Source organism: Aspergillus steynii (assembly GCF_002849105.1).
Source record: "Aspergillus steynii IBT 23096 chromosome Unknown P170scaffold_8, whole genome shotgun sequence".
NCBI classification, from domain to species: Eukaryota; Fungi; Ascomycota; class Eurotiomycetes; order Eurotiales; family Aspergillaceae; genus Aspergillus; species Aspergillus steynii.
In genome coordinates this window covers 1,135,062-1,158,224 of record NW_020194405.1, presented here as the reverse complement: position 1 = coordinate 1,158,224, position 23,163 = coordinate 1,135,062, and the positions used below count along the sequence as shown (strand labels likewise).

At 53.1% G+C, this 23,163-nt stretch overlaps 8 protein-coding genes across 8 annotated transcripts; 3 read left to right on the top strand and 5 right to left on the bottom strand.

The window, feature by feature from the left end:
• Positions 1-69: 69 nt before the first annotated feature.
• P170DRAFT_440245 (putative disulfide isomerase) lies at positions 70-1,818 on the top strand. The gene is made up of 3 exons (XM_024850034.1): positions 70-352; positions 411-418; positions 484-1,818. The coding sequence occupies exons 1-3, from the start codon at positions 197-199 to the stop codon at positions 1,676-1,678; spliced, it is 1,359 nt and encodes a 452-aa protein (XP_024700413.1). The 5' UTR covers positions 70-196; the 3' UTR covers positions 1,679-1,818.
• Positions 1,819-2,151: 333 nt separating this feature from the next.
• P170DRAFT_479637 (uncharacterized protein) lies at positions 2,152-3,985 on the bottom strand (the record flags this gene model as incomplete). The annotated part of the gene is made up of 3 exons (XM_024853702.1): positions 2,152-2,181; positions 2,268-2,495; positions 3,770-3,985. 3 exons carry the CDS (start codon positions 3,983-3,985, stop codon positions 2,152-2,154), a joined length of 474 nt encoding a protein of 157 aa, XP_024700412.1.
• Positions 3,986-4,162: 177 nt separating this feature from the next.
• On the bottom strand, positions 4,163-4,519 carry P170DRAFT_479636 (uncharacterized protein; the record flags this gene model as incomplete). Its single annotated transcript, XM_024853701.1, has 1 exon — positions 4,163-4,519. One exon carries the CDS (start codon positions 4,517-4,519, stop codon positions 4,163-4,165), a length of 357 nt encoding a protein of 118 aa, XP_024700411.1.
• A 33-nt stretch (positions 4,520-4,552) lies between these two features.
• P170DRAFT_416050 (ribosome biosynthesis protein KRE33) lies at positions 4,553-8,112 on the bottom strand. Its single transcript, XM_024847098.1, has 2 exons — positions 5,055-8,112; positions 4,553-4,954 (listed from the first exon to the last, which is right to left on the bottom strand). The coding sequence occupies exons 1-2, from the start codon at positions 8,048-8,050 to the stop codon at positions 4,750-4,752; spliced, it is 3,201 nt and encodes a 1,066-aa protein (XP_024700410.1). The 5' UTR covers positions 8,051-8,112; the 3' UTR covers positions 4,553-4,749.
• A 1,100-nt stretch (positions 8,113-9,212) lies between these two features.
• On the top strand, positions 9,213-12,594 carry P170DRAFT_366755 (putative capsular associated protein; the record flags this gene model as incomplete). The annotated part of the gene is made up of 7 exons (XM_024844774.1): positions 9,213-9,256; positions 9,313-9,371; positions 9,499-9,818; positions 9,881-10,294; positions 10,358-10,507; positions 10,557-10,987; positions 11,043-12,594. The coding sequence occupies 7 exons, from the start codon at positions 9,213-9,215 to the stop codon at positions 12,592-12,594; spliced, it is 2,970 nt and encodes a 989-aa protein (XP_024700409.1).
• Positions 12,595-13,068: 474 nt separating this feature from the next.
• Positions 13,069-14,293, bottom strand: P170DRAFT_429809 (glycoside hydrolase family 16 protein; the record flags this gene model as incomplete). The annotated part of the gene is made up of 3 exons (XM_024847917.1): positions 13,069-13,383; positions 13,466-13,889; positions 13,944-14,293. The coding sequence occupies 3 exons, from the start codon at positions 14,291-14,293 to the stop codon at positions 13,069-13,071; spliced, it is 1,089 nt and encodes a 362-aa protein (XP_024700408.1).
• Positions 14,294-15,478: 1,185 nt separating this feature from the next.
• On the bottom strand, positions 15,479-20,745 carry P170DRAFT_440240 (CORVET complex membrane-binding subunit VPS8). Its single transcript, XM_024850033.1, has 3 exons — positions 20,106-20,745; positions 19,610-20,051; positions 15,479-19,545 (listed from the first exon to the last, which is right to left on the bottom strand). The coding sequence occupies exons 1-3, from the start codon at positions 20,421-20,423 to the stop codon at positions 15,524-15,526; spliced, it is 4,782 nt and encodes a 1,593-aa protein (XP_024700407.1). The 5' UTR covers positions 20,424-20,745; the 3' UTR covers positions 15,479-15,523.
• An 890-nt stretch (positions 20,746-21,635) lies between these two features.
• P170DRAFT_479631 (alpha/beta hydrolase) lies at positions 21,636-23,041 on the top strand (the record flags this gene model as incomplete). The annotated part of the gene is made up of 4 exons (XM_024853700.1): positions 21,636-21,824; positions 21,890-22,028; positions 22,081-22,189; positions 22,240-23,041. 4 exons carry the CDS (start codon positions 21,636-21,638, stop codon positions 23,039-23,041), a joined length of 1,239 nt encoding a protein of 412 aa, XP_024700406.1.
• Positions 23,042-23,163: the final 122 nt, after the last annotated feature.

Sequence of the window (23,163 nt, the reverse complement as noted above, 5' to 3'; positions counted from 1 at the left end):
GATGCAGGAATGCGGGAGGACAAACAAGAAACGGAAGTTGCATCATGCCGCAGGGTCACATGCCAAGAGCGTCAGGACACCTTGCGCATTCCCTCGCCGACCGTCTCACGTTGTCCTTTCTTCTCTCCGGCAGCAGTCCTGCGTCGCTTCTCCATTCCTTTCTATCTCGAAGCAAACGCACTGATTCAATTCCACCATGATCCTGCAACCGAGTTCCGCGCTTCTTCTCGTCGCGTCGCTTCTGGCGGCGCTCCCAGCCAACGCCGATGGACTGTACACCAAGAAGTCTCCGGTGCTGCAAGTCAACAACAAGAACTATGACCAGCTGATTGCCAACTCGAACTACACATCGGTAAGATAATTGATTGCAAGCTACCAGTGCAGAAGATGAAGCTAACCCCGCTTCTTAGATCCTAGAGTAAGCCCGTCGTTCCCTTGCCCTCTTGACTGCCAGTCTCTAAATAAATATCCCCATCGCGATAGATTCTACGCCCCCTGGTGTGGTCACTGCCAGAACTTGAAACCCGCTTATGAGAAGGCAGCGAAAAACCTGGACGGATTGGCCAAGGTCGCCGCCATAAACTGTGACGAGGATGACAACAAGCCTTTGTGCGGCCGCATGGGTGTGCAGGGCTTCCCAACGCTCAAGGTTGTGGTCCCGGGGAAGAAACCTGGCAAGCCCAGAGTGGAGGATTACCAGGGTGCGCGAAGTGCCAAAGCCATTGTCAATGCGGTGGTGGAGAAGATCCCGAACCATGTGAAGAAGGTGACGGACAAAGACCTGGAGTCGTGGTTGTCCAAGGACAAGGAGGCTCCGAAGGCTATCCTGTTCACTGAAAAGGGGACAACAAGCCCTTTGATCCGCTCTGTCGCTATTGAATTCCTTGGATCCGTCGATGTGGCCCAGGTCCGCAATAATCAGGCTGAAGCGGTAGAGAAATTTGGCATTGAAAATTTCCCTGCCGTCGTCCTTGTCCCTGGAAGCGAAAAGAACCCCATTGTTTACGACGGCGAACTGAAGAAGGGTCCACTGGTTGAATTTCTCAGCCAAGTCGCGACTCCTAACCCGGACCCAGCTCCCAAGGCTGGTAAATCATCCAAGTCTTCCAAGTCCAAGACTCAGGCCGAAAAGACCAAGCCCACCGAGGCTTCGGAGCCGGAGGCTGTTCCTGATGAGGCTCAGGAGTCCCAGCCCGCGAAGGCCTCGCCTCAGGCACCTGCCATCGATGAGCTTGCCACCGTCGATGCATTGGAGTCTGCTTGCTTGTTGCCTAAGTCAGGTACTTGTGTTCTGGCACTTCTCCCCGAGTTCGATGCCGAGCTTCCCGAGTCTACCAAGAAGGCTCTGACTAGCCTGTCTGAAATCGCGCACAGGCATGTGCAGCGGAAAAGCAAACTCTTCCCATTCTACAGCGTCCCGGCCAGCAACGAGGGCGCTAAATCTTTGCGTACTGGGCTTGAGTTGTCTCAGGATGGCAAGTCGGTTGAGGTCATTGTCATCAACGGGCGTAGAGGCTGGTGGAGACAGTACGACCCCTCGGAGAGTGCGGACTACGAGCTGGCACGCGTAGAGGCCTGGATTGACGCCATCAAACTGGGTGAGGGATCCAAGAGCAAGTTGCCCGAAGGTATTGTTAAGAGCGAGGATGAAAAGGCCGAGGAACACGATGAACTGTAGGTTGTGCCCGGGACTCACATTGCTTTTGTATATCAGCCAAGGCGATTAGCCGGAGTTATTTGTTAGTTTATATCATTGCATCAGGGTGTACCTCGCATCAGTCAGTATTATAAGCGAAGTGAAGGGGAGATTTACCTGACTACGAATTGAATTCTTCAATATGACGCATCAATAGGATCAGTATACATACAGATTTTATTTCATGTTGCCTATCATGGGCTACGCGGAGAAGCAGGTAGGTAAACGATATTTGTAGAGTGTATTAAGTATTAATTAGAGAAGGAAAAGCTGTCCAGGTAAATGTCCCTGGTGTTTGTCTCTAAATTAATATTTCCAGGGAAATCCCATGGCCTCCACTGCGATAAAGAGCCAAAATATCCAAATCAAATCACCATATCAACTCTAGAGGCTCGCATCCGTTGGTCTACATATTCAGAGACGCTGCCGCTCCATAAACGATTATAAATCGCACATCAGTAGAAAAGCTCGATAGCATCGAACACCTATCCTGTCATTAGTGCTATCAACCTCCAGTAACAGATCAACCATAGACTCACAAAGCCAGGACTCAAGAACTCATCCCCAGTACCACCCTGGGCATAGCAAACTCTCCGGTGTCGGGGTCAATCTCGGCCCAGTATTGGAAAGAGTCTGGATTCCGAACGTTATTTTGGAAGTAGGAGTTGTTCTCTGATAGGATTGCAATTGGCCTCTGAGCACCATCGGGTAGATTTACACGACCTCTGAACGTTGTACGCCTGGAACTGGTGACATAGTTTGGTACATGCTGCGCAATGCTGTCGCAGAACTCGGTCTTCTATTGTGGATTAGTCTTCTGGGCTGCATCTGCCGCCAGCTCTTCTATCGAGCTGCCCCCGTAGGTTTCGGTGCTGTTTAGGTACGCTGCAGCTCCTAGCCAAGGGACCGCGAGAGTCAGATAGAAGACGGAGTTGGCAAGGTGCATTGTTCGAGCCAGATCACGATGGGGGAACACTTAGTGCGGACAAAAAACACCTGGGCATTTACTCTAACTGTATACCGTCCAGCCAAACACCCAAAGATATACAGTCCCGGCAGCGGGTGGCTCGAAGCCGCCAGCTCAACATACTTGCGCCTCAAAAGAGAGCTCCCATCGGCCATGTATACACCGAGTTGCTGGACTCAAAGACTGCAAAATAGGCTAAGAGTCCACACTCGGGCACGAGGAAGACAAAGACCCAAGTTCATTCCGAGCAGCAATTCATAGAAGCGACTAGTACTTCGGGAATCAACCGCACGCTTGCCTTTCTATCGGAGCTCTACTGAATCGAGTCAGTGAAAGCTCGAGGAAGTGACTCTCCCCATCAGCTCTTGAGCTTAATCTTCCCATGCACGTATGAGGAGCTGTCCACGTACTGCGATAGGGTTAGTTTCTTGGGGGTGGATATCCAGCTCTTTATGACCGATTTGGGCACGGTAACGGTGCAACCGGGTAATTTCCTTGTTTGTGTCTGGTCTCTCCCTGAGCACAGGAGTCTTCCTGAATCTTTAGGCCTTTGGCAGGGACAGACCCTGGTCTATTTGTATCCAATAAGTGGACACATTCGATTTCTGGGTCGGCGTCGTTGGGATGTCGGTTGCGGACCGATTCCATCGACGGATCCGAGGTCGAGGAGTCGTCATACATGGGTCCAGAAATAAATATTAGATGAATAAAATAAATAAACGGGCTAGCGAGACACCGCTGGAAATAGACCGACATTTAGCCATAAGTCTCCTGGGTGATCGGCAGCTGCGAGATGCGTGACGTGTCTAAGATCGTACAACGCCGAAGAATATCCAGGAAGCCTTGCGTCTCCTGGGAGACGTGACGCACAAGTCGGTGTGGTACATTTATCGAAGGCATTATTCACCATTTTTACGTAGGGATCTCCCTGTGTATAAACAGAAGTTGCTTGGTTACACTGATTGTAGACTGATCAAGTGAATAGTAAATGCGATTTTTTCTCACAAACACTACTCGGTAGTATATAGCAGGCTGGATGGATAGTAAGATTTAAGGCAACATCAGAATCCCAGCCCCCGTTCATATTCCTGCCACTTACTTCCAACAGGCTGAACATGATTAAAGCTCGGCCCAGTAGCATTCATCTCCTGGACCCCCGTGATGAGATACAATGGAGCCAACAAGCCATCATCACTAAAGTACAGCTTCGGCCGCTCCCGACGTTTGTAGAGCTCCACCGTCCCATCGGTATATGCCACAGATGAATTAAACGCCTCGTGCAAAGTAAAGTGCCAGGGGCCGGTGAGGTTGCGAGCAAACATATGCGCACCCACGCGAGGCCACTGCTGCCCATCCCGTTCCACCAGATCAATCAACCAGTGCGCCAGCGCGTGCCAGTGGCCGCGTTTATCCCGCCACAGAAACGTATCCTCCGTCCAAGTCGGGCTCCATTCGGACGTGTTCCATCGCTGCTAGTGCGCGAGATTGTACTCCCCGTCCTAGGTGGGAGCCTTGAAGGCCGCGATATCCTCGGCCCTGATGATGAACGAGTGCGGTCTCCAGCCTGAGAGGCCGCAGCCGTGGTTGAACTGGGAGGTGAACAGATGGAACAGGCCGCGGTCGGTCGGATCTTGCATGATGGTGCCTCCCCAGGACGAGTTCCCGTATGGAAGCCCAGTGCTCTGCCTGCGTGGCGTTGGTGTGGTTGTAGCCTGTCCAGCGTGTGGCCGGCGCGAGATCGAGTCGTCCGCAGTCATCGCCAATCCAGCCTGGATCGCACTGGCATACGGAGTGCTGGCCAGCTGAAGAAACTCTACAAACTCTCGTCCGAGCTGGATATACTGGGCGATGACCATTCACTAAGGCAGTCAATGCTTATACTCTTCAACCCGCAATTACCAGACATAAATCAGATTAAGAGACTTTTCTCTATATACAATAGCACGTAGAACGTCACCGGACGAGTCCAGTTGAGAAAATCTTTCATATCGAACCCAAACAACCAGATAACACCATCTTAACAATATGCAAACCCAACACGCTTGCTCTTGTCTTGACTTTTTCATATGCGAACAACAAAGATCATCTAGTTCTTCTTCCGCCCTTCAGTCCCCTTCTTGATGACCTTCTGTCTTTTCGAATCAACCTCCTGGTCGTAGATCTCTCGCGCCGATTCACCCTTCTTGCGCTTGCTCTGCTTCGCCGACTTGACGCTAACGGTGGCAGCTCCACCACCACGGATCTGCTTCTCGGCGTCTTCCCACGAGGCACTGCCGTTGTCAATTGCGTATCTGGAGGCTAGAAATCAGTTATTGTTCATTCGTGAGAAGGAACCTGGCTCCTTCGCTCTTTCGCTCCCTCGGGATGGAGGAAGAAATGGGGGTAGCTTACTGGTCCAAAGGCAAAGCGTCGATCAAGGCTCTTTGCTTCTCGCGCAGCTCGTCATTCACCTGCTGACCGCCTTCGCGGAGCTCGTCATCCAGGCCCTGCTCGAGCGGCTTGAATCGCTCGTCGGCGACCTCGTCGTGGGCTTCGGTGGAGGAGTGCGTGACGGGGACTTTCTCGGCGGGCATGGATTCGGCAACGGCGCCTTCGATGATGGAGCGGAAGTGCGTGGACACCTTGCGCATGGTCTTGAGGAACATGGCCAGGAGCTGCGACGAGGGCACAGTCAATTCCTTCTCGAGGTGGTCCAAAGACTTGCGCTGCAGACCGATGGCAAGCAGCATGGATTGCTGAATGCCGCTGAGCTTGACATGCTTGTCCATGCGACCGGAGAAGTAGTATTCGGCGATAGTGGGGACCATGTCGAGGATGACGTGGTAGTCCAGCAGGTTGTTGGCGTAGCTGTCGATACGCTTGAGATCGAAGGGCGAGAAGGCAGTGTCAATGGTAGACTTCATCAGCGGCGTCGGGGCGATGGAATCGAGCTGGGCGCCGGCATTGGCCGATTCGCAGATGCTCATCGAAAGGATGGCGGGGAACTCGCGGAACTGATACGACAGCAGCGTGAGGAATCGCTTGTGGAAGTCACGAGCGAAAGCACCCAGCCAGCTCGCGTCGTTGGCGCCCGTGGACAGCGTGCGCAGCATCACGCACGAGTGCTCGCCGGTCAGTTCGTTGGGCGTTTGGCGGAGATAGACGGGGGAGAAAGAGGAGCGCTTCCAGAACTTGTGCAGGGACGAAGTCAGGCCATAGCTGACACCGAGATAATCAAGGTGATCCGGGCGACACTCGGACAACTTGGCGAAGAGGGGCGGCATGGATCGGATGTCCCGAACATGGACATTGTCGTCCAGAAGGTTGGAGTTCGTCAGTTCCTCGTCGGTCACCCGGACCATCTCCTCTTGCGTCGCCATGGTTTCTTCGGAGAGATCGGTGAACTTGCCCTCGTAGAAATCGGTGAGCAACTCAAGGGCCCGCGATCCGTAGCCCATGCCCAGATACTCAGGGTTGGTTGCGATGCGAACAACTCGGGCACCCGAAAGGCCGGCGAAATCTTCATCTTGATACTGCTGGCTGACGAGCCACGGGATCAGATCACCTCCCGCACGCTGTCCACGGCTCAGGCTGTTGAGAACGCTTTGTCGGCTGATGCGACCTTCCAGGGAGACCTGGATAACAACAAGAGGTTCGGGGAGCTTGGCGGCATCCTCGTTGATTGGTGGGACGAGAACGTAGAGCTGGTGGGCCGGTGCATCGCTCATAAGTTGGAGATCATTGGGGGTGTTCTTGTAATGACTGGCAACGTAAAGAGCCATCATCTGCTGGAGGAACTTCTCGGAAACAGGGTGGAATGAGAACAGGGTATCCCGGTTGACCTTGAGAAGCTGGCACTGCGACGGGTGGGGGCAGCCCTGGGTGTTCATCTTGGACTTGGGCAGAGTGGCATCAAGACACAAGACCTTGTTCAGCCATTTCTCGACCGAGTCTCCGGCCGCATATCGGATGGGCTCCGACAATGTAATCTCTCGCAGGGTGCGTGCTCCCAAAGTCTTGCCAGAGTCCTTGGAGGCTTTGCCGGTGGCGCGATCAGCGACGTCGATGTCCTCCTGGCCACTGGCCTTGAGGCCACCTCTCGATTGCTCACGAAGCTGCTGGATCAACTTCAAGGAGAGGGAACGACCCGTTCCCTCATAACCATTGATAGTCGATGCCATGAACACGAGGTAAGGACCCATCAATTTACGGACAAGAGGCAGCGGGATGGCAGCAGCCTCATCAATAACCAGAAGTTCGGCCTGGCCCAGCACGTGAGCATCCTGGGGCTGGATATACTGGATGGTCTGGCGGTGCTGACGGTGGATATTGACTCTGACGATGGCCTTGTTGAAGTCAGGGTTGGTCGATTGAAGGATGGTGTAGTCGACGTGATCCATGTAGCCAAGAGCATCGAATCCCTTGAAAACAAACTCAAACAGGGTCTTCAAGTTCTCGGGGCTTGGCGAGGTGATGAAGATGTTGCTGTATCCATGGGCGACGGCGGCTGCGATGGCGACACCGAGAGCAGCAGACTTTCCGCGACCTCTCGCCGCAGTCAGGGCGACGGTACTCCGCAGGGTCTTCTCTGCAATTGCGTCGACAAACGTCAAGAGCGACTTGGCCTGATCGACCGTGCGGGCCAGGTTGACCAAAGGTCCAATCAACTGAGTCTCCGCGAGACTTTCCTTGATCTCCTTCAATTCCTTCTTGGTACCGGTGTTGTCCGGGTCGGTCGACTGAACGGGCGGCAACGCCTTCACACTTTTTCCTCCAGAAATTGGCAGCACGTTCATCTCATCGTCGATCACCAAGCAGGAGTCGCAGCTACCCAGGGACAGAATGAAACGCTCGTTGAAGCGCGCGGTCACGTCGTCGTGTGCTTCGGTGCGGTATCTCGAGTGAATATCCATCGACAGCGTATACAGTTGCTTCAAGCTGTTCATGCTCTTCAGCAGCAACAAGACAATTCCACCACCTTCGACGGTTTCAACGGTCCGGGCGAGCAGATTCGGTGTCATGGCTTCGAAGTCTTGCAGAATGCACATTCCGTAGGTGTTTCCGAGAATCTTCTCCGTCTCCTTGTAGTACACATATCGGATCTGGTTGAGGGTGACGAACAGTTCGAACGGGTCTTCGGAGTTGGGTTCTCTGATGCCTCTCTTGACTTCCTTCTTGATCTTGGCTTCCCGCTTCTTGCGGTGGCTGGTGAATCCCAGCAGATCCTTCTTGTAAGCCCATAGCACCGACTTGTTCTGCTTGACATCAATGCTGGACATCAGGTAATGCAGATTGACAATCACGTCCTTTGCGCGATCGCCGACAACGACGAAGAAGCTTCGCTTCTTTTCCTGGACGCCATTTTTGATGAGCGTCGGAATGCGCGAGTCAATAGCCTTGCGCGGCATGATGTCGACGAGATCTCCTCCTTTATCGGCGTCCGAGAAAGCGAGGGGGGTGGATGAAGCTGGTCACAGAGACTTTCTTGACCTCCGCAGGCATTTTTCTGCGACGCTAAAAAAAAAGTCACTGGCAGACCGCACTGCCCTTTCTCACCGCCTACCGGGAATGACACCGCCCAGAAGCAAGACACGGCACGTGCAGCAGATGGCGCTAGACCCGATACGGAATGGTGTTGTGTGTTTTGCTTAGGTAATCTCTGGTCGATGTGTGGATGCCTGAGGCCATCAATGACGCCTCGAGTGTTTCTCCATCGAGAAAACAAAGCGTCCTTCCTCCTCCCAGCCACCAACCAATCCATCTCTACACGGCGTAGCATTGCATCTGCAATCATGTTACTTCAAGATCATCACTCTTTGGCTCTCCAACCCCTAGATGGTCCACTCTGCTGGCCGAGCTTTTAGCATTTCCAGCCATCAGAGTGCATACCGATCCAGCACTCCATCGCAGAAACACTGGACCCTGGACGACGCTAAAGAGCTTAATTCGCTTAAGTTTAACAGGTTCTTCGTTGTTGCCCCCACGTTTTACGCAGCTAAACTGCCTTGATGTCAGCGTAGCGGCATCCCGACTTGTGTTCAGTCGAATGAATTCGGTCTGGCATGTTTCGCCGTCGGGAATTATGATGCCGATCCATGTCCAGCGTGGCGTCTGTCACACCAACAAGACTGATCTTCATTGATTATCCTCTTGGAATTAATTTCAGGGCAACGGTCCAAGCTTGCTGGCCGGCGGCGCGACCATGGTCCACGCGGGCTCGTTGACGCAATCCGTTTCTACCGAGAAATGACTCGCTCTTCGATCGCGCCTGATTTGTGTCTTTTCCCAAGTTAAATCGTTTATCATTTATCTTGCCTTTCCCCTGCCCTGGACCCGAAAGAATTAACTCTCCGCCTCACCCTTTCCCCGTCCCCCTTTGACGTTCTCCACCCAACGAACCCTTTTTTCTTCCTACCCTTCCTCCCCCCCCCCCTCCAAGGCACCAGCCTTTTCGAAATCCCTTGCCGGAGCTTGTCTGCTCGTCCGCCTGCAGTGCCTGGCCCTGCACGTTGTTGATTGCCTTCATGCAATGATGTTGTGAAATTCTCCTATCTTGTAATTGGGTTCGCGATGCTTTGTTTCTCCCCTGAGCTGGGCCTTCGAGCCTCAATCGGGTAGGCCATTGTTGCTGTCCACTGCTTTGAACACACTCGCTGACCGCGGTATCCAGGATATTTTTATTGAGCTGCACATTTTTATCAACGACTTACACGACTACATTTGCCTTTGGTAAGTCAATTTGGAAGAAATAAAACGAATGTTCCAGACCTGGCAAGTGCGCAAGTTTGGTTTGGTGGGAAAAGCGCACTTATACCCCCCCAAAATGTTTTGCGACTAACAGATATCGATTGAACAGATCATCCTTTAAGCTCGGCCGTACTGGCATGTTTCCTCGCAGGAATCTCTCTCTTGATTTCGAGCAGGTTCATCTCCTATATACCACAAGCACCCTCAGTGTCGCACAAGTACTCCGCCATTCCCCTCACAGAGCGCGACCAGCCTTCTGGAGAGGTGCCTTCGTCGCCCATTAGCCTTGGTGGCGACCTCCCCGGTGCAACAACCCGAAACCGCTTTAATTGGATTAAAATCGCTCTGGTTTCAAGCATCGGCTGCCTGCGAATCGCTCTTTACCGTCAGATAGCCTCCAAAACAGAATGCGCGCCCACCGGATATGCAGTAAGCGCACGAATCTCAGGACCGACGGAGACAAATGCTGATAAACATCAATTGCGGTGTAGTACGCGATCCCATTTCTTGTCGCGGTTTACGACTTCTGGCGCAACCAACGAGCCCAATCGGTTCCGAAATTCACCACCTCGGACCTTCCTTCAACTAAGTTTATCCGTGTCATAGTAATTGCTGCTAGTCGGACGTATTACTTCTTATGTCGAAGCCGTCTACGTTATGTCATATCCGCCTTATTCCTCACGACCGCGGGATATCTGTCATTTAGTTTTAAAGATGGCCTGCAGTCCACCTACGTGTGCGCAAATATTTCTGGCCTGCATTCGCAATTGCGGGCGTTGAGTATAATCAACACAGTTCTGGACACGCTTCTTGTGATCGGTGCCGCTGAATTATCCCGAGAGATGACTCGACATCGAGACGCGCAGAGAAAGCAAGCCCTTGCGTCATGGGGCTTTAGCTTCCTTGTGAGTTTGTCACTACGTGCATCAAAGGATTACCCGGCACATGCTAATCCAAATCGCTCACAGGGAGTCGCTGTCCTCTGGACAATTATTGGGCTTATATTGAAAGCTGCAATCTCCACAGATGATGCCGGCGTCGTTACTTCCCACTACCTGAGAAGCTCGGTGGGACAAGGACTATTGGTGACTTGCGTCGTCGTCTCAGCGTCTCACATTGTAAGTGTTCTTGACTGTCCTGGTGTTCGCTCAAATGCTCACCAATCAGATTCCTTATTACGGCGCCACTGGACTCTCTATGCTCGGTGGCTTCGTCCTAGTCTTTTTCTCCTGTGCTTCGATGCTTTTCCACGGTCAAGAGCCTTTTCCGCCAATCCTCGCTTCCCGAGCTTTTGTTGCTCTACTTTTCGCATTCATTGGAGCTGTCGAGTATCTCTTTGCTCGGACAGCTTCTGAAGATGAGCCCGATTTCTTATATAGGTTCAACATGTTTCTGCGGTTTCTCTTCTCGTTCTGTTTTGGCATTGGATTGATCTTGGTTGCTCATCAACCCGGGCTGGTCAATCTACATCCCATCGACTTGCTCGTCTACGATGCGAGAACACACCATGAGAATTGGGCCAAGGCAGCCCACAGTAGCAACAACTTAACGCAAGCCGTTGAGCAGTACCGAGTGAAATACAACCAGCATCCACCACCGTGAGTCTTAGGTCCAGCGACATCTCAAAGCGTATTGATGCTAATATTCATTCAGGGGGTTCGATAAATGGTACGAATATGCCACAAATAGGTCGTCGGTCGTGATCGACGAATTCGATCAAATCTACTCCAATCTCCTGCCATTCCGCGGCTTGCCCCCACAGCAGATTCGAGAAATGACCCAGAAGCTAGCCACAAACCCCTACAATGAAGTCGGGGCTGTCAGCATTCGCAACGGCACGGCTAGAGTTCAGGAAGGTATCAAGCCGACGCATGCGTGGATGGTTAGCAGCGCGGCCAAGATGATGGAGAACTTCGCCCAGTACCTCCCGGATATGGATCTGGTGTTCAATTTGAATGACGAGCCCCGAATTGCGGTGCCTTGGGAGAAAGCGTCGGTCCTGAGAGAAGAAGCTAGATCGCATGCACTACCTTCCGACGACAGTATAGTGAAGGAGTGGTCTGCAGACCGTGCAGAGAAATGGGCCCCGATCGAACCAGCTGACCAGACAACGGAAACCATGTTTACAGATAGTTCCTTCAAAAACATCTTCGATCGCTATGCAAGCCTTGTTTGTCCGCCATCCTCAAAGGCTCGCTCCCAGCGCACCTGGGATCGACACAGCTTATGTTTGGGATGTACGCGTCCTCACTCGATAGGACAGTTTCCTTCGGACTGGAATGTTGGCTCCGATATCTGTCACCAGCCAGATCTTGCCTACCTCCACGGGTTCCTCATCTCGCCGGCCTCATTCAAGGTCACCCAGGACCTTATCCCTTTGTTCAGCCAGAGCTCAATATCCGGTTTCAACGACATCATGTTCCCTAGTCCTTGGAACTACGTCGATAAGATCCAATACCAGCCATCTGATGACCACCCGGATTCAAACTACACGGAAAAAACCAACGATCTGTTCTGGATCGGCAGCACCTCGGAAGGCGTGAGCCGGAACGGTGAGTGGAAGGGCATGCCGCGCCAGCGCCTGACCCATCTCGTCAACAACAACATCCACAACAAGGTTTCTGTCCTCCTGCCTGCCAACGACTCCCAAACCTTCTCCTACCAAGTCCTCGATGGCCGTACTCCCTCCGAAATCCTCGGACTCAACACCACCGTCCATCTTACCAACGTCGTCCGGTGTCGCGCAGACTGCGAAGAACAAAAGCAGGAACTTGGCACATCGCCCTCCGTCGATTTCCAAAGCCACTGGGAGCATCGCTACCTCTTCGACGCCGACGGCGCTGGATTCAGTGGCCGCTTCCTTCCTTTCCTGCAGAGCCACAGTCTCCCTTTCAAAACCGGTCTATTCCGTCAATGGTTCGACTCGCGCCTCTCCCCTTGGCTGCACTTCGTCCCCATCGACCTTCGTCTGCATGGTCTCTGGAGCACCCTGGCCTACTTCGCCGGCGTAAATGTCGCCACTGGCTCGAGTCAGGCCCTTATGGAGCGACACGACGTCGAGGGCCAGTGGATTGCCGAGGAAGGACGCAACTGGGCCGAGAAGGCGCTGCGGAAAGAAGACATGGAAATTTATTTCTTCCGACTGCTTCTCGAATGGGGTCGCATTACAGATGACCAGAGAGATGTTCTTGGATATAAACCATAGAAAGTTTCCTCTTCCCCTTTTTTCTCACATATATGTCTTTCTTTGCTTTTGCGAATGGCGCGCATAGGATGGGATAGAAACGTCCTTGTGATTAATACAGTTGCATGTTGTCTTATTTGGCGCAAGGTTGTCTGTCTATCTGCGTGTGTGCACATGCATGTGTTTATTGCTGTCATGATGAAATAATGTACTCATGTATATAGATGTCTTGCAATAACGATATCATTTATAGTTTTAATAGTGCGTTCGTTTCTCACGCGCTCCCAATCCTACGATATAAATCACGTCCATATGTCCAAACGAATGAATGTATTCGGCCAAAAAAGAGGGTATATATAGAAGATAAAACCAATCCAATCAGAAAGAAAATACGTATATACAATCAATCATCAATCCCTAAGTAGCTCCATACCCAACCAACCCCAACCTCTCATGAGAATCAAAATCCCAAAACCAAATCATAACAAACTCCCTCTACGCACGGTGCCCATGCCCATGACCATGAGTATGGCCGCGACGGTTCCTCCTCACAAACGAAGGAGTGGGAGTACCGCTCGGGGCCGGGGTGAACGACGGAACGGGGAAGCTGCTGGGCGACGGGGTGGGAAGGACATTGGCAGCGGCGTCGCCGGACTGGTAGACCTTGAGGGAGTTGATGGTCCAGAAGGCGTCGGTGAAGGCGGCGGGGTTGTTGGCGACGAAGTCGTTGCAGGAGTTAGCCTGGGTGGAGCAGGAGCTGGAGCCCCAGGTGTTGCCGGCCCAGTCGCCGCAGAAGGTGGTGTCGAAGACCTGTGTAGGAGATAGTTGGTTAGATTTGTTTGGAGAATGGAGGTTTACGGGTATCAGGGATGGAGGGGGAGGGTGGACGTACGATTTGCAACCCCTGGAAGTGGGCGTTGATGTCGCATTGGCCGGCGAATCGTCCGTCTGGGGTCCCCCACGAGGCAGGGTCGGGGTTTCCGTTGCCAATGTCGGCGGGGACGTTGCCGTTAGGGAAGTACCAGATGCTGATGGCGTCGCCAGTCCATTCGGTAGCGTAGACGCCGCCACCGTTGCTGTTGAACCCGGAGCCAAAGGACTGGTCCGAGGGGGCTTCGATACCGCAGCCCGCGTTGGTGTCTTGGCCCGGGGCCTCGACGAAACAGTTGCTGGTGGTGAGGGAGCCGGAGAAGCCGGAGTTGTCGATGCTGCAGCCGTCGCTTGTGTGGAGGGCCATGTGGTTGTTGGTCTGGTCGTGGACGCCTTCGATGATATCGATTTCGCCGCTGTTGGGCCAGTTGGGGCCGACGAGCCAGCTAGGTCGATGTTAGTATCAAAGTAAGGCACGAGATGAGAGGTGGAGATCTTACAAGGCAGGCCAGGTTCCGCAGATACCACCAGGCATGTGGTCAAGGTCCAGGATGAACAGACCGTGGTCGTAGCTCTGGGTGCTGGTGATGCGCACGCTCTGGCGGCCATCCGGGGCCACATTGGTAGAGTCCACGCCCATATGGATAGACCCGTCCGTACCGATCAAACCCGCATTCTGAGCAGTATCACGGTCGACATAGTTGACAAACCCATTGGTAGGATCAGGATCGGTGAAGAAGGCGAACTTGTCGAAGAAACCGTTGCCGTAGTCATCTTGCAGAGTATAGGCTGCAGCGGCAAGTTGCGCCGAAAATCCCAGGACTGGAAGAAGAGTAGAAAAGACCTGCATGTTGCTTTCTTATCCAGGGAGAAAGGAGTGTAAGATTCTTGAATATGACAAAATCCAAGAAGAGAGTCCGACTGTGGACTTGCACAGGGCAATATATACAAGAAGAAGGTCAGAGTAAGTACAAGGAATGGCGCCCCAAAGCCAGAAGACAAAGGGAAGGAGTGTAAGAGGGTTTTGCCAACAGGCCAAGGAATGTTACAGAGTAGTTTGATCTTGAATCCAACAAAGCGGGCCACGGTCCATATATACACAATGGACAAGGCCATATCAATATGTCAAAGACGCTATTGGAGCGTGGCGCTCCGCCATGATGCGCCCAGCCGACATGGCCTTCGGACCTGCTGCAGCGTGCATGTGGACTGAAAAGATGTATCATCCATGGCGGCGCGCGAAAAAAGAGCCAATCCTTAGATCGGGGCTAGTTTCTGGATCGCAGGAACAATGTTTCGGATTTAGAGGCAGCGTGTAATCCGAGAAGGGGCCGGATTGCACGGCAGGGCAGAACAACGGATGACAGCGACTAAGGAAACGCCGATTTGGCCCCTGGCGAAATAAGGTTGGTGGAACCGGATATTTCATTTCCTCAGGGCTCCCGGTGATTGGATCTGAGGCGAGGTCATTTATTCGCACTATCGAATGCCCTGACACGGCATGAATCAGATGGAAATCGAGTCCCGCCATTCAGCGTACGAGCAGCGAGATAACTCGTGGCAGGAAGCGGAACGAGCAACTCCAGGGGGGAAATTGGAAGGATGATCCGGCGGTCTTCGCCATCTCGATCAAGGGAAAGCAGCCGTGATGCGAGTCAGAAGGAAGAAAGCCAAGCGGCGACAAGGTTGGATGGCGAGAGACGAGAGACGAGAGTGCAGAAGATCGGCCGGTCATCGTCCACTTTGCGCTTCGGACGCCCGCCGGCAGGTGACTCGCCCAAACCCTCTTGGGCAATTCCTCTCCATTCCTCTTCGGCTTCATCTCATTCATTTAGGACTACGATCGACAGTCATTTCCACCCGGGTCGACCTGGTCTACAGCGGGAGAACATCCTGGTCGGGGTGCCATGGGTCGCCATCCTGTGATTCCCCACCAGTCAGAAAATAGGCAGAGATACTCGCGCACCGGAAATGACCAGAACAGACCCCCGAAGCACGAACAAATAGGAAAGAGAATAAGAATAGGATAGAGAGGTATTATTATCGTCCCCACACTCGTAAACATGGTAAAATCGCTCGCTCATTCAGTATGTACAGGACAAATGGCACAGGTGAGGTGATCCCACTCCGACTGGGGCGCAAAAGGGCCCTGCTTCTCGGGCTTCGAAGGACCGAATTTCACCAGGCAGTGTCGGTGATAGAGGTGTCGACAAGAAAACACAACCGCTGGCCCTATCGGCATCTCACGGCCATCTCCGACTGCCCCCTGCATCTCATCCGCGGTATTATCCAAGGACCCTGCTTGTTCCGCATGCTCGGCCTCGTGAGGATGTAACGTCTGACCAACTTCCGCTACTGCTGCGGCTTTACCCTTGCCTCGAGTGGTGGCCGGGTCAGCTCCTTCGTGGAGCTGGCGAGCGATGCGACGCTGCTGCGCATCGGCCTGTTTTTTCTCCCAGGCTTGCCAGTGGTGCGACCCGACCCCTGGCCCCCAAATTCGCTGCCGGCAAATCTCGCATGCTTGGCCCCGTGGCCGCCATCCCCGTTGCCGCAGTCGCGCTACCCCGTCCACATGGACAAATAGATCCCGGTCCAGCATGCCGTTGGCCAGGGACAGCAGCGACTTCTCGTATGTATAGGCCGAGAAGATGGACGCAAGAACGGCACGCAACTCGAGCAGAGAGGGCGACCATTGTGCGGCACGCGTGAGGAATGCGCGCAAGATCCGCAGAAAAGCCACATCGCTGCGCTCGTGGGTAGACGATCCGCCAACCCTGACCGTGCTCGAGAGCAGCGCAGTGAAGACCTGCTGGACCAGCCTACGGAAGGAGGTCATGAGTTGGGCTGCATTACTGCCCATTTGGGATGTCATCGGAGCGAGATGGGTCAGTTTGTGGTCGGACTGCTGTTCTTTCTGGATCAACGCGAAGACGCTGCTGGTAGTGCGCACAATGGCCTCGATCAGATCCAGCCAGAGGTTCTCATCAAACGAGAGCGGTTGATCGACAGCGGTCTTTCTGCCACCATTTCTTTCGACGGCTCGGGGCTTTTTAGCGGTTTTCGTCTGGCCCTGGCAGAGCCATGTTCCCACTCGTGTATATTTGTCTAAGGATTCCACGAGGTCATCGATGGCTTCTGCGGTGCTGTCCGAATCTGGACTCTCCCGGATGCTTTGAAGAATTCCGACAAGACCCGATTCCAGCGTCCCCAGATGAGCGACAAGACGATCCATAGCGGCTCGAATTTGGCCTTGTCTAGCGAGCAGGATGACTGCCGCATCCACCACACCACTCTCTTCCATTGAAGGCATCAGCTCCTCGAGGCGCACGTCGCCAACCCGAAGTTCATCCACAAAGTCTGCGACGTGAGAAGGGTCATATTTGCAGAGCAACTGCACATAACGTTCGATCACCCAGTTCTCGGTCGATTTCGACGGTCGGCCCTCGGCGGTGGATCGCGATGCAGGTTCTACGATGACATTCAAGTATCGATATTGTCCGAAAGTATCGTCTTGGAGGGCATTGAGCATCGTTTCGTGAGTCTCCGGTGCGAAGTCCTGCATTGTCCGGGCAGCTGCTTCGACATCGATCGCCACCAACTGAGAGGCGTGGCTCTTTACCACGTCAATGACTTCTCGCCTCTGCTTCTTACCAACTCGGGAACCAGAGCGAAGGCAGTCCTGTAGGCAAGTAAAGATCTCTCTCTGTTCGTTTGGATCCTCAAGGTAGGTCAGCACCAATTGCGGGAATTGTCTCTCCGAACGGTAGGTTGATTTCAAGATCCGGAAAAATCGAGCCTGCTTGAACAGGGGAATCATGCTTTGAATGTCTGGCGGGTGGTAGAACGACAGTAGATACTCGGCACTGAGTTCGCAATCTTCCGCCATTTCCTGGGTTGGATACTGACACAGCCGCTCCAGAACCTGGTGGAGGGTGGTTCCAGAAAGAAGGATATATTGGGGGTACTTCGGGAGATTGCGAGCAATGAACATGTCGAGATAAATGGTTTCAGTCAGGGAGAAGGTTTCAGGTGTCATGATTTGCAACAAAAGGCTGATCAGATATTGTCGGTTGATTGAGAGTCCTTGGAACGAGGTCTCATCCGGCTCCTGTTCGTTCAAAGAGCTATCTTCGAACGCTTCGTTAAGCATGCTCATGAAACCAGAGGTATCAAATTTTAGCATAGCCTGAAGATCCGGGTACGACTCATTTGACCCAGACTGGGTAACTGACTCTGCACCAGACGAGTTCCCCGAGAACAGGTACTCGTACAGGGATGCCTTAGCCCGGTGAGCTTCCGCTTCTTCCATATCATCCCCGGTAGGATAAATGCGACCAGTAAGAACAAACGACAGGTATGGAAACATCTTTGTGGCATTTGTATACTGTTTGATCCCGTTCATGGAGTCGCCATTGACCAGGTTCTCTTGGGATAAAACAAGTCCCAAGAGCTCCTGTAATGGGCCCACGTAGTCTCCCAGGCAGCGGTTCCAGACATATATAAAGGCATCGTATAGATTATAGTGCTTGCAGAGCGTCGTGACTTGGTCGATATCCATCGTGGTCGTGTCAAGAAGGCAGATGATCTCCTCCAAACGACTGGCCGTATGGTTGGTAGTGAAATGATTGATAAGTGCCTTGACTGCCGTGGGAGGTAGAGACCGCACGGTTCCGTCGATGATATACGGTTCAAGAGCATCAAGGAAGATTCCTTGCGATTCATGCTCCTCGTACCAGTTGAAGACCTCATCCCAAAGAAAATCTTCGTCGGTCATATAGATGCAGGCCGAAATGGAAACCTCGGCCAATTCCTCGAGTTGCCGACTGTCAAGTCGCTCATTACTCGCCTCTAGATTCCGGCCGAACGCGTATTTCAGAGATGCCGACACCATCTCCAGGAGTTTCTCCCGAACGATTGGCTGCCTTAGGGAATCCTCGTCGGGTAAACCAACAGTGAGCTTTTCTCCGCTGCCCTGGTAGTAGGACGTTGCCAGTCGAATGGCCCCGATAAAATCGCCCGCCTCCATGAGCGCCAGCAATCGATCTGCCCAGTTTGAGAGGCTCCCAATCAAGGCTTCATTATGGCCCAACAGAAACAAACGCCCCTTGTAGGAGCGGAAAGACATGAAAAAAGCATCTGCTACCACGCCGTGCATTGAAGTGTCCTCTTCGTCCAACTGCTCAACCAGTGAATGCAGTTGAGAGGAGAACAGGTCAACGTGGTAAATGTGTCGACTAAGAAGGTCGATCGCATCGGTTACGCGCATGGAATAATCTTCAAGGATGAGCAACTGTTGCGTAATGGTAAGCACTGCTAGCACCGAGCGACTTAGCCACTGGACGGCAACAATTGCTTCCTCCGCCTTCCAGCGATTTCGGGCCTTGAACTCCAGACTGGGAGGCCTATCTCTGTCCGGTACATCGTCCGTTTCGAATTCCGACACGTCCAGGACCGTCAACACATTCGACCAACAATAAGCCAGTTTGGTTTTTGAAATCTGCGAATCCTTGCCCTTCAGTCGGATGGCAGGAAACCAGGCCAAGGCTCCGGTCATTGCACCGTGGGCCGTAACCTCCTTTGGACGGGGTGCTTTGTGCTGCGTTTGAGCCACGGGGGTGGTCGAAACGATGACCAGAAGGTACGGTGTCAGCATGGCAACCAATCCCAAAGAGTCGGTTGGTTGATCCACATTACCCAGAGGTAGAGGCGAAAAGGCAAGGACCGAGCTTGGCTTGCGCAGCCGATTACCATGCCCAACGTGTTGCGGATATCGCCCCAGAATCCTAGTTGTCTTCACCGTCCGCCCCAGTGCGCCGGTGCCCCGAGTCGCCAAGTGAGAGAAGGCCATGCCTCGCGTGTCTGCCGACACCAACGCAGTGCGTCGGGTTCCCAGAAAGCCCACATGGATCACCGACGATGCGGAAAGATGTCCGTCCGAAGTGCGAGAGTCAACTTGATTTGTCGGAATGGGTGGGATATGAAGAAAAGGTCGCGCCGACTTCGATATTTCCCACGTAAATATATCCCCCGAACTGTGGCCACCAGCGATTGTCGAATGGTCGGCAGAAAGCGCAAGCGACATGATAGCTCCGCATTCCGTAGCTAATGTCGAGAAAAGACCATGCTTAGCAAGTGCAAATGTTTGAAGTAGGGATTATAATCTTACCCTTGGTTCCGGATCCGATTATCGTTCGCAGACTCTGTTGATAATCGAATACCAAGATTATGCCCTTCGACGTCCCGATCACAATACTCGTAGACACAGCCATGCAAGTCGGATAACCAAAGTTTCGTTTTCCCACCTCCGAAAATGCATGTCCGGTTATCTTCCTTAATTTGGTCCATCTTACTACATCCCACGGACCTTGCGGAGATTCGGAATCGGAATTGACGGTGGCCGGGGACAGTCGACTAGTGAGGGACGATTTTCGCGAGTGGATCTGGGCCAGAAACGGTGACGACGGGCGGAAGCCGCCTAACGGCGAGGAGGAGAGCCGGGACTGGAAACGAAGGTCGAAAGGACGGTGCGAAGGACTGGGGCTGGGACTGGGGCGAGGAGAGCTTCGAAAGGCTAAAGCGCTGCTGCTTTGCGAGGACAGTACGGAACCCTAATGCTATCAGCGAAATCTCTAGGACCAGGAAAAGCCAATCTGGTGACAAACGTGTAAAGAAGGGGTATCATCTGGAGTTGAGGCGGTTTCGTCAACGCTGCCGGGAGCACCAGGCTGCCCGGGACGGGGAGAGACCGGAGCATCGTTCGTATCTTCGTCAACGGGAGGGGCGTTTTTCGCGGGAGTCAAATCGGGGCTGTCTACAGCTGGGAGATCGTCATCAATGTATGCCATTGAGTCATCTCCCAGCCCGTTAGTTGGCTTCGCATCATCCGGAGCGCCGTTGGGCGTTGGATGGGAGTATTCATGATCCTCTTCGCCCAAGTCGAGCTCGTCCGCTCGTGCCCGGTCATCACTGCCCTCAATCATGGAGCTCATCGGCAGAGTGTAGGAAGGACCATCGCACCCCCACTGATTCGCAAGAAGGTCTCAATAGTAACGATCAGGATAAGGAACGGCACCGACACGGTCTAGGCGGGATGGCGACTGTTTCTCAACCAGGATGTGCACAGAGCTTCGGTGAGCGACCAACCGAGTCGTGGGCGGATCGAGTGGAGCACGAGGGGAGAGACGCGAGGATCCGGGATCGGGATGACAGGAGAAAGTTGACGGAGATGTCCAATGGATGACGAGGACGAAGGCGCAACGGTCAGAGGAGGAAGCGAGGCTGAGTTGGCGACGACAAGCTCGGCGGGCTGAAAAGGTCGGGGAAAGCACGAGGATCAGTTGAGCCTGAGCATGCCGCCTTGGGGCCTTGGGGCCCTGGTGCCTGGGCCGTGCTCGGGGTCACCGCCCGCCGTGGCATTTCTGTCGTCATCGTCATCGTCGCCGGCTTCGGGCAGAAGACCCCATACAGCCACTTCCTTTTATTCTATCACCACAGCCCTTATTTGGCTGCCTCACAGAGGTGACACCAGGCGGGATGACATCGTCACGCCCATGCTTCTTGTCTGCTGTCGTGCATTCGGATCCTCGAATACGGAATATTTTCTCCAGGATGGCACCAGCCACTCACGTCTCGGGTCAGCCAAATGCCCGGTCCATGACCTCCACCGTGGCCCGTGTAACTGAAACAGATCTCCCGTCATGAGAGCGGATTGATAGAGTATAGACTCTACTCCGTAACTCTTACATTTACTTCCGAAGTATATGGCAATCGTCCCCATCACCTTATGAAGTAGCGTTCTAACAAGTACAGTGGGTTTCAATAACTAAGCATGTTTTCACAGGCACAATCGCACATCCGATGGCCCGAGGCATCTCGCTTAGTGTCGGGCCATCAGACAGGGCGTGCAGGGCGTTCTCTGGATGCCAATTCATTTGGTCCCATTTCCATCGGAGATCGCATCGTTGCCATTTCTGGGGCAATAATTGGATGGATCATCTCGGGATTGCTCATCCTCGGCAAGAAGTCCGAAACTCGCGATTTTTAATCACCGGCAACTCGGCGACAGATCAAAGAGTAACAAACAACTCGTCCTTGCTGGGGATGATAATTTATGACTACATATGCCTTCAGCAATGTTAAGCCGCGTGCGTCCCATCTCATCATCTCTTGGAAAGGCATTAGTAAGGCGACAGATGTCACACTTCAAGGTCATCGAGCATCAGGCTCGATGCCAGAATATACGCGAACGCCCTGGGGCGGTTGAGCCCCGACATGAGCACCAGTTAAGACTCGCTGTCAAGCAATACATTCCGAAGGATAACCTCAATCCTAAAGAAGGGGATGTGACGCTCATAGGGGCGCATGGAAATGGTTTCCCGAAGGTAACGCGGCGTCTGCGCGCATTCTGCTCGAGACCACAAGGAATTGGTTGACTAACAACTTGCAGGAGCTCTACGAGCCCTTGTGGGATGGGATATATGAGAAATTACGCGCCGCCAATCGACGGATCCGATCCATCTGGATTGCCGATATGGTTCATCAGGGCCAAAGTGGTGTTCTGAATGAGTCCATCTTAGGGGACGATCGTACGTTACCGGGCTAGCAAGCCATCACGCACTTCATTGACATGTCAAATAGCGAGCTGGTTGGACCATGGTCGCGATCTTTTCTCGCTGGTGAATCAATACCAGGATGAAATGCCCCATCCCATCATTGGCATTGGGCATAGCATGGGTGGAATGCAGCTGTGTGTCTCCCCAGTCAAGCCCAAGGACATCAATTAACATAATACACCAGAGCCCACCTTTCTCTGATGCATCCATCCCTATTCCAAGCCTTGGTTTTAGTCGACCCGGTAATCCAAACGGGGAACCCAAGCAAGACGCTCGCGCTTCCCACAACATACCGACGAGACTGGTGGCCATCACGACAAGAAGCCCTTCAGAAATTCCAATCCAGCTCTTTCTACCAAGCATGGGACCCACGGGTCCTGGAGAAATGGGTTGAGTACGGACTGCGAGACACCCCGACCGAGCTGTATCCTCAGGCCAGCGAGAACGGCCAGCAACCCGTGACTCTAACCACGACCAAAGCCCAAGAATTGTTCACATTCCTGCGCTCCGCTTATGTAGATAAGCGGTCTGGGCTTCCTCGCGGGACCCCGCAGGGCGAGGTGCACCCGAGTGAAATTGACGATTTCCCGTTCTATCGGCCTGAACCGGCGCATATATTCCGTCATATTCCCGAGCTGAATCCAAGTATTCTCTACGTTTTTGGCGAGAACTCGCCATTCTCCACGCCGGCTGCACGGCAGGAGAAGATACAAGCGACTGGTACTGGTCTTGGTGGTAATGGTGGCGTTTCACAGGGGCGCGTGAAGGAAGCTGTCCTTCCCTGTGGCCACCTCGTTCCCATGGAAAATGTGTCTGGATGCGCCGCCGCCAGTGCCAGCTTCATTGAAGACGAGCTGACCAACTGGGAAGCACGGATGAGAAAATTGAGGGGGGCCTGGAAAGGAGTACCTCGTCAAGAACGAATCAGCATTGATGATCAATGGAGAGCGCATATTGGAGAGCTTCCGAGGAGACAAAGATTATAGACGAGAATTTCATAGACCCATAGATATATAGCTATTTCAATTAGATGCAAAAGACCTCTGAAGCAGAAAATCAAGCTCGATAACAGTACAAAAAAAAAGCAGTGTTATTGATACTTTAGACG